The 17,600-nt window shown below is 40.6% G+C and overlaps 1 protein-coding gene across 1 annotated transcript in view; it reads left to right on the top strand.

Annotated features, from left to right (window-relative positions):
• Positions 1-17,600, top strand: part of LOC128692174 (inactive hydroxysteroid dehydrogenase-like protein 1) — a 90,178-nt gene that overhangs the window by 27,722 nt on the left and 44,856 nt on the right. Inside the window, exons 3-4 of the mRNA XM_070085244.1 lie at positions 2,218-2,328; positions 8,905-9,125. Of these exons, the coding sequence (XP_069941345.1) occupies positions 2,218-2,328; positions 8,905-9,125 (332 nt within the window). The remainder of the gene's footprint in view (positions 1-2,217; positions 2,329-8,904; positions 9,126-17,600) is intronic.

Here is a 17,600-nt window from a genome sequence, read left to right on the forward strand (position 1 = left end):
TTTGGTGTCATTTTGATCTGGAAAGGATTCTCTATCATTTCATAAGTTTTTTTTTTTTTGGGGGGGGGGGATTTCTGACCCTGAGAACAAGTTTAGGAGAGGGCCTGCCGACCCTGAAAGGGTTAAAGATGTTCTATTTGGAGGTAAAAATACAATTTTCACATGTGGGGTCACATCCAGCAAAGCTTGTGGACGAGTACGGGAATTATCAAGAATGAAAAGAGCCTTGAATGCAAGGTTCTTGCTGTGCAGGTAAAACTTGACTTCAGGAATAAAGTGATGCTGAAACCAGTCAACAAATATTTCCTGTCATCCATGCTGACTGGTTTGACCTCCAAATTACTGGTAAGGTGTTTTTATCTACACCTTTCAAAGCAAGAGGATTCTTAGAGCGGTAAATAACCATGGGCTTACACTTGAAATCACTTGATGCATTACCACAAAGGAGCAAGGTGAAGCAATCCTTTGCTGTCTCGAAGCCCAATGCACTTTTCTCTTACTGACTGATATAAGTTTGTTTTGGCATTTTCTTCCAAAAAACTTCTCGTTAGCATTAAGCACTTGATGAGGCTCATAGCCACCCTCAGAAATAATATCCTGCAATTCATCAGGGAAATTACTTGCTACTGTATGATCAGCTGAAGCACTTTCACTAGAAAACTTAATATTATTTAACTTGTTATGCAAATTAAAGTTGTGGAACCAGCCTGTGCTAGACATATACTCCTTTACAGGCCTTCCTTATCACACACTGCTTTAAACAACTGTAAGGCCTTTTCCCTAATTAAGAGGAAATTAAGTGGTGCACCTTTCTTTGTCTTTTGTTCGATCCACTCTAGCAAGGAGTTTTCAGTTTTATTTTTTGTGATCTGTGTCATTCTTTTCACGAGATGACATCTTGGGTTATTCACTACACAAGCTCGTATATTCACCTCGTTCTTTTTAATTGTACATACTGATGCTTCATTAAGGCCATAGGCCCTCACTATATCCACCACATGTGAGCCACTCATAAGTTTGTCTAATATCTCGATTTTTTTCATAACTCTTAGACTTAAATGCTTAAGCCTTTTCTTGCCACTTTCAGCAACACTTGTATGCCTACTGGGTGCCATGATTACTTGGCAGATTTAAGATGTGGCAATAAAAGATCTAAACTCAATGTACAAATAAAAATAAACACAGCTAGCTCCTAGCAGTGGATTTTCCTACACGAAATGAACCAGCTGGGACAAGGATGGTGGGAGTGGCGGGGGATGGCGGTAGGTCTCTCCCGTTGACTTGGTGGTCTAACCCACAGCCAAGCAGAGTGTATCCCGTGGGTGATGCGTGCTCCAGATTTCTCCCCTTTCGCAAACTGAACCATGTTAAGTTAATTTTACGAAGTGTTATACAAAAATATGCCACAATTCTTCAATAGTGCTATAACCAAAACATGCCAAACAAAACCATGTTAAATGACGGTCTACTGTACCAATTTAGATTTTTCTCTAAAAATAACCTACCAACCTAACCTTGCAAAAAATTTGCATAATATGAAATAACTACATATGCTTAGTGTTCTTGAAGAATTTACAGAGAATTTGAAGGGAAATCCTCAGGTCATCTGTATGTGTGTACTGTATTTCTTAAAAACTGAAACAATCTGAGAGCATAGAAGCTTTCTTTTTTTTTTTTTTGCGAGAAGGATGGCAACTCGTGTAGACAATTCCGGAATTGGATTTAACGCATTTGTTTATTTAGCAGCTTGTAGGTTGACAGTGTTGATGTTCTAGATATTCATCTTACTGTTGATGCTGGTGTTGACATTGATGTATCTGTTGGATAACCAAACAGTTTAAGAGGAAATTATTTTATATGAAAATTGTGCCCCAAAATTTTTTGCATTTATGTAAAAATATACAGTGGACCCCCGGTTAACGAACTTTTTTCATTCCAGTAGTATGTTCAGGTGCCAGTACTGACTGAATTTTTTCCCATAAGGAATATTGTGAAGTAGATTAGTCCATTTCAGACCCCCAAACATACACGTACAAACGCACTTACATAAATACACTTACATAATTGGTCGCATTTGGAGGTGATCGTTAAGCGGGGGTCCACTGTATAAGCTCAATACTGTGTTAGTAGTTATGGTTGATGTGCAGCTTGAGGAAAATTCGAGAAAGCAGGTAAAAGTTTGATAGGTGAATAAGCCATCATTGTTTCTTATTACAGTGCAGGAATATGATGTACAAACAGAAATTGTGAAGGTAGACTTCATTGATGGACGTCACATTTACGAAGACGTAGCAAAACATCTTCAGGATAAGGAAATTGGCATCCTAGGTAAGTATTGTGATCTTTTGGCTAACTGTAGCTTCTTTTTGATAACTGTTAGACTAGTTAATGCATAGAGTACCTCAGTAATCAGTACTGACTAGGCTTAATGATGGTCTGTTGACGATTGCCAAGGAGTATTCATGTTAATGTGTTTGCAGATGGAGAAATCCTATGCAAAGGAAAAAATTCCCACAACATTATTTGAATGAACAAAAGATATTTTTTTTAATAGGGGCCATCTCCCACCAAGGTATGGTGAATGTCAAATAAGAAACGTTTTCACTCATTCAGTCACCGTGTTACAAGGATCAAGCAGAGACACGGATCAGATAACTTCCCAAACTGAGTGCATGCTAACCAGTTTCTGTGAATCCCTTCATAAATGTTGTCTTCCTTACCTTCCAACTGCATGTCAAATCATAAAAAATTCTTGCCTACTCTTGGGTCTAACACTCTCACAAGGATAAATAATTGATTGAATTTGATGTTTAAGTGTCATGCAATTGAAATAGAAAGGGAAACAAATATCTTGTAGAATATATATTTAGTGATTAAAAATGAAAAAATAAGATCTCTATTGAAATAGATTGTTCCCTTGAAACTTTTGTGTATTACATGGAAATTTTTAAATAGCTTTTAAATAATATGTATTGGGATATGCTGAAGAAATTTCCTGAAACATGTTTGACTTAAACTGGAATATGCTGGTGTTGTAGCACTCACACTTTGGGGTCAAAATATAACTGTTTGTATGATGTACAAAAAATTGACCTAAAATAAATGAAACTTCCTTATGTATCATAGCTTGTGCTTTGGAGACAACTGTTTTGGAACATAGAAAGCCAAGGTGGCCGTTACTTCAGTGATAGAGAACTTGGTTCATAACTTAAGGACTTGGGTAAGATATATGGACATGTCTCCTTGCACCTCGTGCCACTTAACCCTTTCAGGGTCGACAGGCCCTCTCCCAGACTTGTTCTCAGGGTCGAGAAATTTAAAAAAAAACAATTATTTTTTCTAATGAAAAGAATTTTTTCTAAAAATTATAGGCTAAAAAAAATTTTTGTCATTAATACTTACCGAGATATGGAGGCATGAAGTTGACAGAAAATGAGCCGCATGTGGCATCATCGCCGACTGCTGGTCATCCAGTATTTTCATATTTTCCTTTTTTCTACTTTTTTCTATTATTTTTTTATTTTTTTTCGAGTAACTTTTATGGCCTGTGAGACCAATGTGAGCACTATATTGTAAGTTTTTTCTCTTTATTTACTACACAATAACTGCACAAACACTGTTGTCACTACGTTGTTTACAAAACTTGTTTACACAAATGAATGATATAAAATGTTGTTTATTATTATTTTTCTATATTTTATATACACATACACAGTCACAGAACATGTTTCTAGAAGTTCTGCAGCCTGTGGAATTCTTTGAAACATGGTGTCATGCACAGTGGTGTTTTACATTCCTCACACAGAAAACGAGTGTCTCTGCATTGTTGTGGGCGTTTTTTGTATGTGCACAGATGTAACATCTCTTCTGAGCCTTTTTCTTGAAAGCAGTAGCAGGCAGTTGTATTAGGAAGTGATCACCATGCTTAAGACGAGAAGGTAGTTGTTGATAATTTAGTGGGCGGTTTTCTATTGCAGGTGTTGTTCATTGGTACTTGAATACCATTTGTCTGATGACAGACAAACAAAATTCGCCATATGGTGGTTTGTTTCTGGTCCTCATCTTATACATATTATAAGCATTGAGCATGGAAATGTCCAGAAGATGGAAAAAGAGTTTTATGTACCACTTATAACTCTTGCAAACACAATCATCAAACCCAATATGCATGTCACATTTGTCCACTGAACGCATATTGAAGATGTAATCAATCAAGGCTGCAGGTTTTAGAATTGGTTCATTGGTCTCTCTATTCTGCTTGCCAGTGTTTGTCATTTTGTTAGGGTGAACTGATGAAACAGTGTGACATCTCGTTTGTTATGCCACCGAAATACCATGATGTCATTGGCAGCAAACGCCTGCACCTCACCTCTACGAGTGCCAGCATCAAACCTGGGCATATGCTTATGATTTGCACGCACTGTGCCACACACATCTGTCCTGTTCACTCGCAAAAAATCACTGAGTGAGGGGCTTGTGTACCAGTTATCAGTATATAATATATACCCCTTACCAGGATATGGTTCCATCATTGTTCTAACCACATCACCAGAGATGCCCAATAACTTCCTAGTATTTTGCAATATATAAGTTTCAGTGTACACAATAATATCCAATACAAGACCACTGTAGCAGTCACAAAGCACAAATAACTTTATGCCAAAGTGTACGTTTTTTCAACATCTGAAAGTATGTAAAAAAATGTAGATCATCTTTTTTGTTTTACATTTGAAAACGTGTAAAAAAAACTTTTATCTCCTCGGTGGGAGACGACCGACTTGTTGAAAAAAAAAAAAAAAAAAAAATTGAAAAATACGTAAAAAAAAGTAGATCTACTTTTGTAGCACTACGAATTTGAACGGCAATCTATTTGGACCGTTTAAGGGTTAAATGAGAGTCTTCCTTTGAACAGAATCAGACTTATCAATAACAAGCTTCCTGAAGGGATAAAAATAACAAATTTTGTTGAAAATAAGAAAAAGTTTTGGAGTGAGATTAACAAGTTAAGGAAGCCTAGAGAACAAATGGATTTGTCAGTTAAAAATAGGAGAGGAGAGTTATTAAATGGAGAGTTAGAGGTATTGGGAAGATGGGGGTAATATTTTGAGGAATTGTTAAATGTTGATGAAGATAGGGAAGCTGTGATTTCCTGTATAGGGCAAGGAGGAATAACATCTTGTAGGAGTGAGGAAGAGCCAGTTGTGAGTGTGGGGGAAGTTCGTGAGGCAGTAGGTAAAATGAAAGGGGGTAAGGCAGCTGGGATTGATGGGATAAAGATAGAAGTGTTAAAAGCAGGTGCGGATATAGTTTTGGAGTGGTTGGTGCAATTGTTTAATAAATGTATGGAAGAGGGTAAGGTACCTAGGGATTGGCAGAGAGCATGCATAGTTCCTTTGTATAAAGGCAAAGGAGACAAAAGAGTGCAAAAAATTATAGGGGGATAAGTCTGTTGAGTATACCTGGTAAAGTGTATGGTAGAGTTATTATTGAAAGAATTAAGAGTAAGACTGAGAATAGGATAGCAGATGAACAAGGAGGCTTTAGGAAAGGTAGGGGATGTGTGGACCAGGTGTTTACAGTGAAACATATAAGTGAACAGTATTTAGATAAGGCTAAAGAGGTCTTTGTGGCATTTATGGATTTGGAAAAGGTGTATGACAGGGTGGATAGGGGGCAACGTGGCAGATGTTGCAGGTGTATGGTGTAGGAGGTAGGTTACTGAAAGCAGTGAAGAGTTTTTACGAGGATAGTGAGGCTCAAGTTAATATGTAGGAAAGAGGGAAATTATTTCCCAGTAAAAGTAGGCCTTAGACAAGGATGTGTGATGTCACCATGGTTGTTTAATATATTTATAGATGGGGTTGTAAGAGAAGTAAATGCGAGGGTCTTGGGAAGAGGCGTGGAGTTAAAAGATAAAGAATCACACATAAAGTGGGAGTTGTCACAGTTGCTCTTTGCTGATGACACTGTGCTCTTGGGAGATTCTGAAGAAAAGCTGCAGAGATTGGTGAATAAATTTGGTAGGGTGTGCAAAAGAAGAAAATTAAAAGTGAATACAGGAAAGAGTAAGGTAATGAGGATAACAAAAAGATTAGGTGATGAAAGATTGGATATCAGATTGGAGGGAGAGAGTATGGAGGAGGTGAATGTATTCGGATATTTGGGAGTGGACGTGTCAGCGGATGGGTCTATGAAAGATGAGGTGAATCATAGAATTGATGAGGGGAAAAGGGTGAGTGGTGCACTTAGGAGTCTGTGGAGACAAAGAACTTGGTCCTTGGAGGCAAAGAGGGGAATGTATGAGAGTATAGTTTTACCAATGCTCTTATATGGGTGTGAAGCATGGGTGATGAATGTTGCAGCAAGGAGAAGGCTGGAGGCAGTGGAGATGTCATGTCTGAGGGCAATGTGTGGTGTGAATATAATGCAGAGAATTCGTAGTTTGGAAGTTAGGAGGAGGTGCGGGATTACCAAAACTGTTGTCCAGAGGGCTGAGGAAGGGTTGTTGAGGTGGTTCGGACATGTGGAGAGAATGGAGCGAAACAGAATAACTTCAAGAGTGTATCAGTCTGTAGTGGAAGGAAGGCGGGGTAGGGGTCAGCCTAGGAAAGGTTGGAGGGAGGGGGTAAAAGAGGTTTTGTGTGCGAGGGGCTTGGACTTCCAGCAGGCATGCGTGAGCGTTTTTGATAGGAGTGAATGGAGACAAATGGTTTTTAATACTTGACGTGCTGTTGGAGTGTGAGCAAAGTAACATTTATGAAGGGGTTCAGGGAAACCGGCAGGCCGGACTTGAGTCTTGGAGATGGGAAGTACAGTGCCTGCACTCTGAAGGAGGGGTGTTAATGTTGCAGTTTAAAAACTGTAGTGTAAAGCACCCTTCTGGCAAGACAGTGATGGAGTGAATGATGGTGAAAGTTTTTCTTTTTCGGGCCACCCTGCTTTGGTGGGAATCGGCCAGTGTGATAATAATGAAAAAAAATTGAATTTCTCTTTCAGATACACAAACACATTCCTAATCTTATATAACCTGTCGTTTCTGTCGGGCCTGGTTTTGTCTGAGAAGTGTAACATACGTAATAGTAGCACAAATCGATTCACTCGCGTTATATCACTAAATCCTGGGGGTACAATCAGGCGGTCTGTTGACCAGTATGATTTGACACTGTGCTTATACACAAGTGGCATAAGCATTATTGTGGCAAAGAAAAGATACATCTCAGCCACAGTTGTCTCCTTCCACTGGTGTAGGCGTGATTTTGGTGAAAGTGTTGTGTTTGCCATGGTGTAATCGAAGTATGTGTTGTTTTCCCTGACAATAATTTCCATCAGAGGTTCGTCAAAGAATAACTCGGAACATTCCAGTTCAGTGGCATTGTTCCCAAGTGTACAAGATGGCTGTATTCTACTTGGACTTTCATCATACTGATGGGGATTGGGAACAAAATTGCCAGCTTCCTGCCAATCCCAGGTGCGGTCTGCTGGTGGGTACTGGATATTGACAGGTGGTTGTGGTTGTGGAGTTTGTGGTTGTGGAGGCTGGTTTGGTGGGTGGGTGGGTGGAGGATGGTGGCCTTTGTTGTAGATCAGCTGAGGCAGTGGCTTGGGTGGCAGCATGGCCCACTGCTGGTGCCTCACGGCCGGCACCACTACTACCACCACCATGCACATTTTCCATCCCAATTGCAACACTATCATTTTCATTTTCACTATCTATTCCTGTTGTACAGCCACAGGATGTACTCTTGAGATGTACTCTTTCCCCTTGGAATAGCATATGGCACACTACCAGAGCGCATATACCGTCATATATACTGACACTTCACTGGAGAATGTTCCACTTCACTATCACTACTGGAACTGTTTTCAAGAGCTTGTAGTTCATATTTACTATCACTATCATCACCAATGCTCACATCCGAGTCTGGGATATGGGAAAATAGGAGTTTCCTCTTTCGTTCTGATACAACTGAACGTGAACAAGACGGCCCAGCAGCAGAGGTGGAAGGCTGAGGGTCGTGTGGGTTTTCCTCACTATTACTGGTATTATGGTCATTAGTTTCGGTCACAACCTCATTAAAACCTTGAAACTCATCTTCACTGGCACTTCCATCTGTATTAGAACTGTCACTGGGGAGCAAAAGTGTCCCAATTCACTGAGGAGTGAGGAGTTTCTTATCGTGAAGCATGGTGAACAAGGTCTACTAAAATGGCGTTCCTACAATGCGCCACTGGGACCCAGATTTTTTCTACCACACACACCAACCACACACTCATTCTCTCACATCTAGGCCTACCAGCCTTTTCCTGCATGATTTGAAGGCGCTAAAATTTACGTGTACTAGTACGTCAATAACCCTGGCACGTAAGCCGTACTAGTACGTCGGAAACCCTGAAAGGGTTAAGAAATAGTTATCAAGGGGCCAGATGACTTGTAGGTTGTATATCATAGGGTTGGACTGCAAATTTAATTGATGTAGGACAATAGCTACTACCATGTAAATTTAGTTACAACAAAATTACAAAGTTTATGAGAAAATCTTTATATTTAAATAAGTGACAGGGAGAGTGAGGCTTTATTATTAAATTAAGAAAAAAAAGTAGGTCTTTGGAACTCTGAGGGTAGGTAGTTTACTACATCCATTGAAAATTTACAAAAGTTTGATGAAATTACGAGGACAAGGCAAACATTCCCCTTCAGGGAGGTTCCTTGTTGCCAGTAAGGGGCTCTTGATCCAAAGAATTGGATCTTGCATCTCCTCCCAGGTGCTATATAACTTACAGGTTTCTAACTTGCCACCCATGAATGTAATTATCAGAAGCTTTGCTCTCTTTTTCATACATTTTACCGCATTTGAATGTTCTTTACAGTTACTTTAATACTTGATAATCTCTTAATTGTTTCAGTAAATAACGTAGGAGTAATGTTACCGCATCCGATGGAGTTTGAGCTTGCATCTGAGAAGGACCTCTGGGGCCACGTCAATGTGAATGTAGCATCAGTACCAGCCATGACAAAGCTTGTCCTTCCTGGGATGCTGACCAGAGGCAAAGGAGCAATAATTAACATAGCTTCTATAGCTGGATTGTACCCCCTCCCTTTAATGGGCATATATTCAGCTACCAAGGTAAATATTCTGTATTAGTATTGCTTATCAACCTTCTTCAGTTCTTATGATTTTAGAAAAACTTCTTAATAATTATTTTTAGCAAATTTAATATATTCCACCAAGAGAGGGTAATTAAAAGAAAATGCACTCGCCATTACTCCCTCCCTAGCTGCCATTTTAGAAGTACATAAACATCACTTGTAGGTTGGTAGACAGCAACCATCCAGGGGGGTACTGCTGTCCTGCCAAGTGAGTGTGAAATGAAAGCCTGTAATTGTTTTACATGATGGTAGGATTGCTGGTGTCTTTTGTCTCTCATAAATATGCAAGATTACAGGTACGACTTGCTACTTCTACTTACACTTAGGTCACACTTCACATACATGTACAAGCATATATATACACACCCTTCTGGGTTTTCTGCTATTTTCTTTCTAGTTCTTGTTCTTGTTTATTTCCTCTTAACTCCATGGGGAAGTGGAACAGAATTCTTCCTCCATAAGCCATGCATGTTGTAAGAGGCAACTAAAATGCCGGGGGCAAAGGGCTAGTAACCCCTTCTCCTGTATATACAGTAGTCCCTCGCTTTTCGTAGTTCCCGGCAATCGTAAATTTCGCCAATCATAGGGTTATTTTCGTATAAACATGGACTCGCTTTTCATAAGTTGACTCGCGAGTCGTAATTCGTCCCGGACCCATACCCACAGCGTGAGCCGTGGCGGCAGCCAGTCTGGCATTGTTTACCAGTGAGCAAAGGTCCCCTCGCGTGCTCCAGCGAAATATTTCATAATATTCCATTTATTTTAGTGCTTGCAAGTACTAAATTAAAAGTGAATACAGGAAAGAGTAAAGGTTATGAGGATAACAAAAAGATTAGGTGATGAAAGATTGGATATCAGATTGGAGGGAGAGAGTATGGAGGAGGTGAATGTATTCAGATATTTGGGAGTGGACGTGTCAGCGGATGGGTCTATGAAAGATGAGGTGAATCATAGAATTGATGAGGGGAAAAGGGTGAGTGGTGCACTTAGGAGTCTGTGAAGACAAAGAACTTTGTCCTTGGAGGCAAAGAGGGGAATGTATGAGAGTATAGTTTTACCAATGCTCTTATATGGGTGTGAAGCATGGGTGATGAATGTTGCAGTGAGGAGAAGGCTGGAGGCAGTGGAGATGTCATGTCTGAGAGCAATGTGTGGTGTGAATATAATGCAGAGAATTCGTAGTTTGGAAGTTAGGAGGAGGTGCGAGATTACCAAAACTGTTGTCCAGAGGGCTGAGGAAGGGTTGTTGAGGTGGTTCGGACATGTAGAGAGAATGGAGCGAAACAGTGAGACCTCAAGAGAGTATCAGTCCGTAGTGGAAGGAAGGCGGGGTAGGGGTCGGCCTAGGAAAGGTTGGAGGGAGGGGGTAAAGGAGGTTTCGTGTTCGAGGGGCTTGGACTTCCAGCAGGCATGCGTGAGCGTGTTTGATAGGAGTGAATGGAGACAAATGGTTTTTAATACTTGACGTGCTGTTGGAGTGTGAGCAAAGTAACATTTATGAAGGGGTTCAGGGAAACCGGCAGGCCGGACTTGAGTCCTGGAGATGGGAAGTACAGTGCCTGCACTCTGAAGGAGGGGTGTTAATGTTGCAGTTTAAAATCTGTAGTGTAAAGCACCCTTCTGGCAAGACAGTGATGGAGTGAATGATGGTGAAAGTTTTTCTTTTTCGGACCACCCTGCCTTGGTGGGAATCGGCCAGTGTGATAATAAAAAAAAAAAAATAAGTACTAAATAAGCTACCATGGCTCCAAAGAAAGCTCCTAGTGCCAAGCCTGTGGTAAAGAAGGTGAGAAATATGATTGAATTTAAGAAAACCATCATTGAACAATATGAAAGTGGTACAAGTGTGGCTGAACTGTCCAGGATGTATAAGAAACCCTACACTACCTTATGTTCCATACTGGCCAAGAAAAAGGAAATCAAGGATGCTGTTGTTGCAAAGGGGGTAACTATGCTGACAAAAATGAGATCACCAGTACTCGAAGAGGTTGAGAAGTTATTATTGGTGTGGATAAATGAGAAACCATTAGCAGGAGATACTCTTATGACTTCCATTATTTGTGAAAAGGCTAGGCAGTTGCATAAAGATTTGGTAAAGAAATTGCCTGCAAATAGTGGTGATATGAGTGAATTTAAGACCAGCAAAGGCTGGTTTGAGAGATTTAAGAACTGTACTGGCATACAGTGTGGTAAGGTATGGTAAGGCTGCCAGTTCGGACCACAAGGCGGCTGAAAAATATGTGCATGAATTCCAGGAGTACATAGAGGCTGAAGGACTGAAACTTGAAAAAGTGTTCAATTGTGACGAAACAGGCCTCTGAGAAAATGCCAAAGAGGACCTTCATTACACAAGAGGAAAAGGCAATGCCAGGACACAAGCCTATGAAAGACAGGCTGATGCTAATGTTCTGTGCTAATGCTAGTGGGGATTTCAAAGTGAAGCCATTACTAGTGTACCATTCTGAAAATCCCAGAGTGTTCAGGAAAAACAGTGTTATGAAGAGTAAATTGTGTGTGTTTTGGAAATCTAATAGTAAGGCATGGGTCACGAGGGAAATTTTCATCGAGTGATTCAATGAAGTGTTTGGCCCTAGTGTGAAGGAGTATCTCCTGGAAAAGAAATTGGATCTCAAGTGCCTGCTAGTAATGGGCAATGCACCTGCTCATCCTCCAAACTTGGATGACCTAATTTTCGAGGAGTTTGGGTTCATCACAGTAAAGTTCTTGCCCCCGAATACCACTCCTCTTCTCCAGCCCATGGACCAGCAGGTCATTGCAAACTTTAAAAAAAACTACACAAAAGCAATGTTTCACAGGTGCTTGACTGTGACCACAGACACTCACTTGACCCTAAGGGAATTTTGGAGAGAACACTTCAGCATCCTCCATTGCATAACCCTTATAGGTATGGCTTGGGAGAGAGTGACTACCAGGATTTTGAACTCTGCCTGGAGAAAATTGTGGCCAGATTGTGTCGACAAGAGGGATTTTGAAGGGTTTGGGACTGACCCCAATAAGCCTATGTCTGTTGTAAAATCAATTGTGGCACTGGGGAGTTCCATGGGGTTGGATGTGAGTTTGGAGGGTGTGGAAGAATTGGTGGAAGACCACAACGAAGAGCTCACCACTGAGGAGCTGCAAGAGCTTCAGCAGGAAGAGCAACACATCGCAGCTCAGAATCTTGCTGCAGAGGAGGAGGAAGAGAGATGGAAAAAGGTGCCTTCTTCAGAAATTAAAGAGATTTTTACTATGTGGGGTAAGATGGAAAGCTTTATGGAGAAACATCACCCTAACAAGGTTGTTGCAAGCCATATTGGCAACATGTACAGTGACAAAGTCTTGGGCCATTTTAGGGAAGTGTTAAAGAGACGCCAGAAACAGAGCTCTCTCCACAGTTATTTTGCGAGACAGGACTCCAGTGACTCTCAAGGTGGTCCTAGTGGCATTAAGAAACAGAGAAGAGAAGCAACCCCAGAAAAGCAATTGGTACCTGAGGTATTGCTGGAAGGGGATTCCCCTTCCAAACTATAAACAATCCACTCTCCCTCCTCCTCCAGTCTCCCTTACACTAAGAAGAATCTCCAATAAAGGTAAGTGTTATGCTGTTAATGTTTCATTCATCATTTCCCATTGTATTGTTTATGTACTACATGTATATTTCATGTAAAAAATTTTTTTGTTTTAGTACTCTGGGTGTCAGGAACGGATTAATTGTATTTACATTATTTCTTATGGGGAAAATTGATTCACAAATCGTAAATTTCGTTTATAGTAACGGTTCCAGGAACGGATTAATTACGAAAAACGAGGGACCACTGTATTACTAAATGTAAAAGGAGAAACTTTCGTTTTTCCTTTTGGGCCATCCTGCCTCGGTGGGATACGGCCGGTGTATTGAAAGAAAGAAGAAAAATAAACATCACCTGGCGTTTACCTGGAGAGAGTTCCGGGGTTCAACGCCCCCACGGCCCGGTCTGTGACCAGGCCTCATGGTGGATCAGAGCCTGATCAACCAGGCTGTTGCTGCTGGCTGCACGCAAACCAACGTACGAGCCACAGCCCGGCTGGTCAGGAAACGACTTTAGGTGCTTGTCCAGTGCCAGCTTGAAGACTGCCAGGGGTCTGTTGGTAATCCCCCTTATGTATGCTGGGAGGCAGTTGAACAGTCTCGGGCCCCTGACACTTATTGTATGGTCTCTTAACGTGCTAGTGACACCCCTGCTTTTCATTGGGGAGATGTTGCATCGTCTGCCAAGTCTTTTGCTTTCGTAGTGAGTGATTTTCGTGTGCAAGTTCGGTACTAGTCCCTCTAGGATTTTCCAGGTGTATATAATCATGTATCTCTCCTGCCTGCGTTCCAGGGAATACAGGTTTAGGAACCTCAAGAGCTCCCAGTAATTGAGGTGTTTTATCTCTGTTATGCGCGCCGTGAAGGTTCTCTGTACATTTTCTAGGTCAGCAATTTCACCTGCCTTGAAAGGTGCTGTTAGTGTGCAGCAATATTCCAGCCTAGATAGAACAAGTGACATGAAGAGTGTCATCATGGGCTTGGCCTCCCTAGTTTTGAAGGTTCTCATTATCCATCCTGTCATTTTTCTAGCAGATGCGATTGATACAATGTTATGGTCCTTGAAGGTGAGATCCTCCGACATGATCACTCCCAGGTCTTTGACGTTGGTGTTTCGCTCTATTTTGTGGCCAGAATTTGTTTTGTACTCTGATGAAGATTTAATTTCCTCATGTTTACCATATCTGAGTAATTGAAATTTCTCATTGTTGAACTTCATATTGTTTTCTGCAGCCCACTGAAAGATTTGGTTAATGTCCGCCTGGAGCCTTGCAGTGTCTGCAATGGAAGACACTGTCATGCAGATTCGGGTGTCATCTGCAAAGGAAGACACGGTGCTGTGGCTGACATCCTTGTCTATGTCGGATATGAGGATGAGGAACAAGATGGGAGCGAGTACTGTGCCTTGTGGAGCAGAGCTTTTCACCATAGCTGCCTCGGACTTTACTCTGTTGACGACTACTCTCTGTGTTCTGTTAGTGAGGAAATTATAGATCCATCGACCGACTTTTCCTGTTATTCTTTTAGCACGCATTTTGTGTGCTATTACGCCATGGTCACACTTGTCGAAGGCTTTTGCAAAGTCTGTATATATTACATCTGCATTCTTTTTGTCTTCTAGTGCATTTAGGACCTTGTCGTAGTGATCCAATAGTTGAAACAGACAGGAGCGACCTGTTCTAAACCCATGTTGCCCTGGGTTGTGTAATTGATGGGTTTCTAGATGGGTGGTGATCTTGCTTCTTAGGACCCTTTCAAAGATTTTTATATGGGATGTTAGTGCTATCGGTCTGTAGTTCTTTGCTGTTGCTTTACTGCCCCCTTTGTGGAGTGGGGCTATGTCTGTTGTTTTTAGTAACTGTGGGACGACCCTCGTGTCCATGCTCCCTCTCCATAGGATGGAAAAGGCTCGTGATAGGGGCTTCTTGCAGTTCTTGATGAACACGGAGTTCCACGAGTCTGGCCCTGGGGCAGAGTGCATGGGCATGTCATTTATCACCTGTTTGAAGTCATTTGGCGTCAGGATAACATCGGATAGGCTTGTGTTAACCAAATTTTGTGGCTCTCTCATAAAAAATTCATTTTGATCTTCGACTCTGTCTGGTTAGCGGCTTGCTAAAAACTGAGTCACATTGGGACTTGAGTAGCTCACTCATTTCCTTGCTGTCATCTGTGTAGGACCCATCTTGTTTAAGTAGGGGCCCAATACTGGACGTTGTTCTCGACTTTGATTTGGCATAGGAGAAGAAATACTTAGGGTTTTTTTCGATTTCATTTATGGCTTTTAGTTCTTCCCGCGATTCCTGACTCCTATAAGATTCCTTTAGCTTAAGTTCGATGCTTGCTATTTCTCTGACCAGTGTCTCCCTACGCATTTCAGATATATTGACCTCTTTTAGCCGCTCTGTTATTCTTTTCCGTCGCCTGTAAAGGGAGCGCCTGTCTCTTTCTATTTTACATCTACTCCTTTTTCTTAGAGGAATAAGCCTTGTGCATACATCGAGTGCCACCAAGTTAATCTGTTCTAGGCATAAGTTGGGGTCTGTGTTGCTTAGTATATCTTCCCAGCTTATATCGGTTAGGACTTGGTTTACTTGGTCCCACTTTGTTTTTGTTATTGAAGTTGAATTTGGTGAATGCTCCCTCGTGACTAATCTCATTATGTCGGTCTGGGGCTCCACGCATACATGTCTGAACCTCAATTTTGTTGTGATCTGAGTATATTGTTTTTGATATGGTGACATTTCTTATCAGATCATCATTGTGAGTGAAGATGAGGTCTAGTGTATTCTCCAGTCTAGTAGGCTATTATTTGCTGGTTTAAATTGAATTTTGTGCAGAGATTTAAAAGCTCGTGTGAGTGTGAGTTTTCATTAGAGCTGCCTCTTGGTGTTATTACTGCAACAATATTATTTGCTATATTCCTCCATTTTAGGTGCCTTAAGTTGAAATCCCCCATCACTGTACAGTTTCAACTAACCAAATAACTTCATGCTTGCCCAACATTTTTCTTAACCCTTTGAGGGTCCGTCCCGTAGTTCTATGGCTTTGAAGCCAGGGTCCAAGCCATAGTACTACATCATGAACTCAGCTCACTCAGATGAGTTGCGAGTGGTAAATTTTGGCCTAGATATGAGAGAATGCATCTGTGATAAGTGTGCACCATATAAAACAAATCAAACAGCACATAGTGCATAATAAGAAAAAACTGGGACCATGTTTATTTATTTAAACAGCAAATTTACAGTTTATTTTTGTATGGTTTTTATGGCTGTATTTGCAGTTTCTTGGTCTCATTTGATAAAATGAAGGATATATTACAGAAATAAAAAATGATTTTTAATTGGTTTTATTAATGAAAATAGCTTGAAATTGAGCTCAAAATAGCAGAAATGTTTGAGTTTTGCTGATGTTCAAAAGTAAACAGATCACATCATGCGTCCAATACACATCAGCTGGTGGGTCTAATGTGCGTTCATGAATGCGCTGATATTATTTATACAATTATTACAATATTGCATAACGGTAAATCTACTTTTTGGTGTGAATAAAAAATCAAAGAGAATTCATCTGTAAAGCCTAGAAACAGAACTAATAAACAGAGGAAATGTTATTTTAGTGCCAGGAATGCTTGCATTGTTTATTCTGGACCCTGTTTTGAAATTGGAATACAGTAGGGCCCCACTTATACGGCGGGTTAGGTTCCAGGCTGTCGCCGGAAAGCAGACATCGCCGGAAGGCAGAACGCTATTTTTTTCCATTTATAAATGCATATAAATGCCAGACAACAAGTTTACACTAAATTATATTAAGTTAGTAATAGAACTAGGCATTAAAAACACACAAAGTAAAATACATTCACAGTAAATTCATTACTTAAAGTATTTGTAATCTTAATGTAGGGAGAGAGGTGAGTAGTACTTATTTGTAGGAAGTCAGGTGCAGGTAGCCCAGGTGTAGGTAGCACTGGCTCCCCGTCTCATACTTAATATACGATATTTAAAACATCCCAAAGAGGTAAAATACACATACAGTACACTCATTATTTACCTTAAAATATGTGTAGTCTTAATATAGGAAGAGAGGTGAGTAGTATTTATTTGTAGAAAGTCAGTGTAGGTAGCCGGTAGGTGTAGCCCGTACACCTACCGGCTACCTACGCTGTGGCCCAGAGCCATATTATTAACATCGACATGCCTTGTTCGCTGAATTTAATCATTTCTAACAACTACCTTTAGATGCCATCATAAACGAAGGTAGAAGTAATGAATAATTAATGCCAAAAATTGTAAACAAAAGTGGAGTGGGGGAGCGGCTGGGCCAAACGCAGATTCATACACGTTTTCTCTGATGGCTGAGCAGAGAAAACGTAATGTTGTCCCTCCACCCGGCTACCACACGGCTCCACAAGTATTATTATCAGAGCACACACAAAATATGCAATAAATGCCAGACAACAAGTTTACACTAACTTATATTAAGTTAGCAATATAAATAGGCATTAAAAACACAATAAAATGTATGATACACACAGAGTACACTTATTACTTACCTTAAAATATTAATATTAATGTGTGAGAGGTGAGTGGCAGGGTGTTTATTGAATAAAATCAGAATGGCACACCATCATCCTCTAACTTGGCACTTAAAGCAAGAGGCTTACGACTTCTCTTTTTATTACAGCTAACCTTAGACGCCATCGTCAATGAGAGCCAACTAGTTAACGAAAGAGTAAACGAGAGAGAGAGAACGAGATACAGAGTTGAGACAATGTAAGAACACAAACTGAACAGGTAGTGGATGATCACTTGATCAGGCGAAATAAATGCATATTAATATGTGTCTACTTTTAGTTCATTCACATCCATTTGTAAGTTTGTAAAA

Source organism: Cherax quadricarinatus, chromosome 15, assembly GCF_038502225.1.
Source record: "Cherax quadricarinatus isolate ZL_2023a chromosome 15, ASM3850222v1, whole genome shotgun sequence".
NCBI lineage: Eukaryota > Metazoa > Arthropoda > Malacostraca > Decapoda > Parastacidae > Cherax > Cherax quadricarinatus.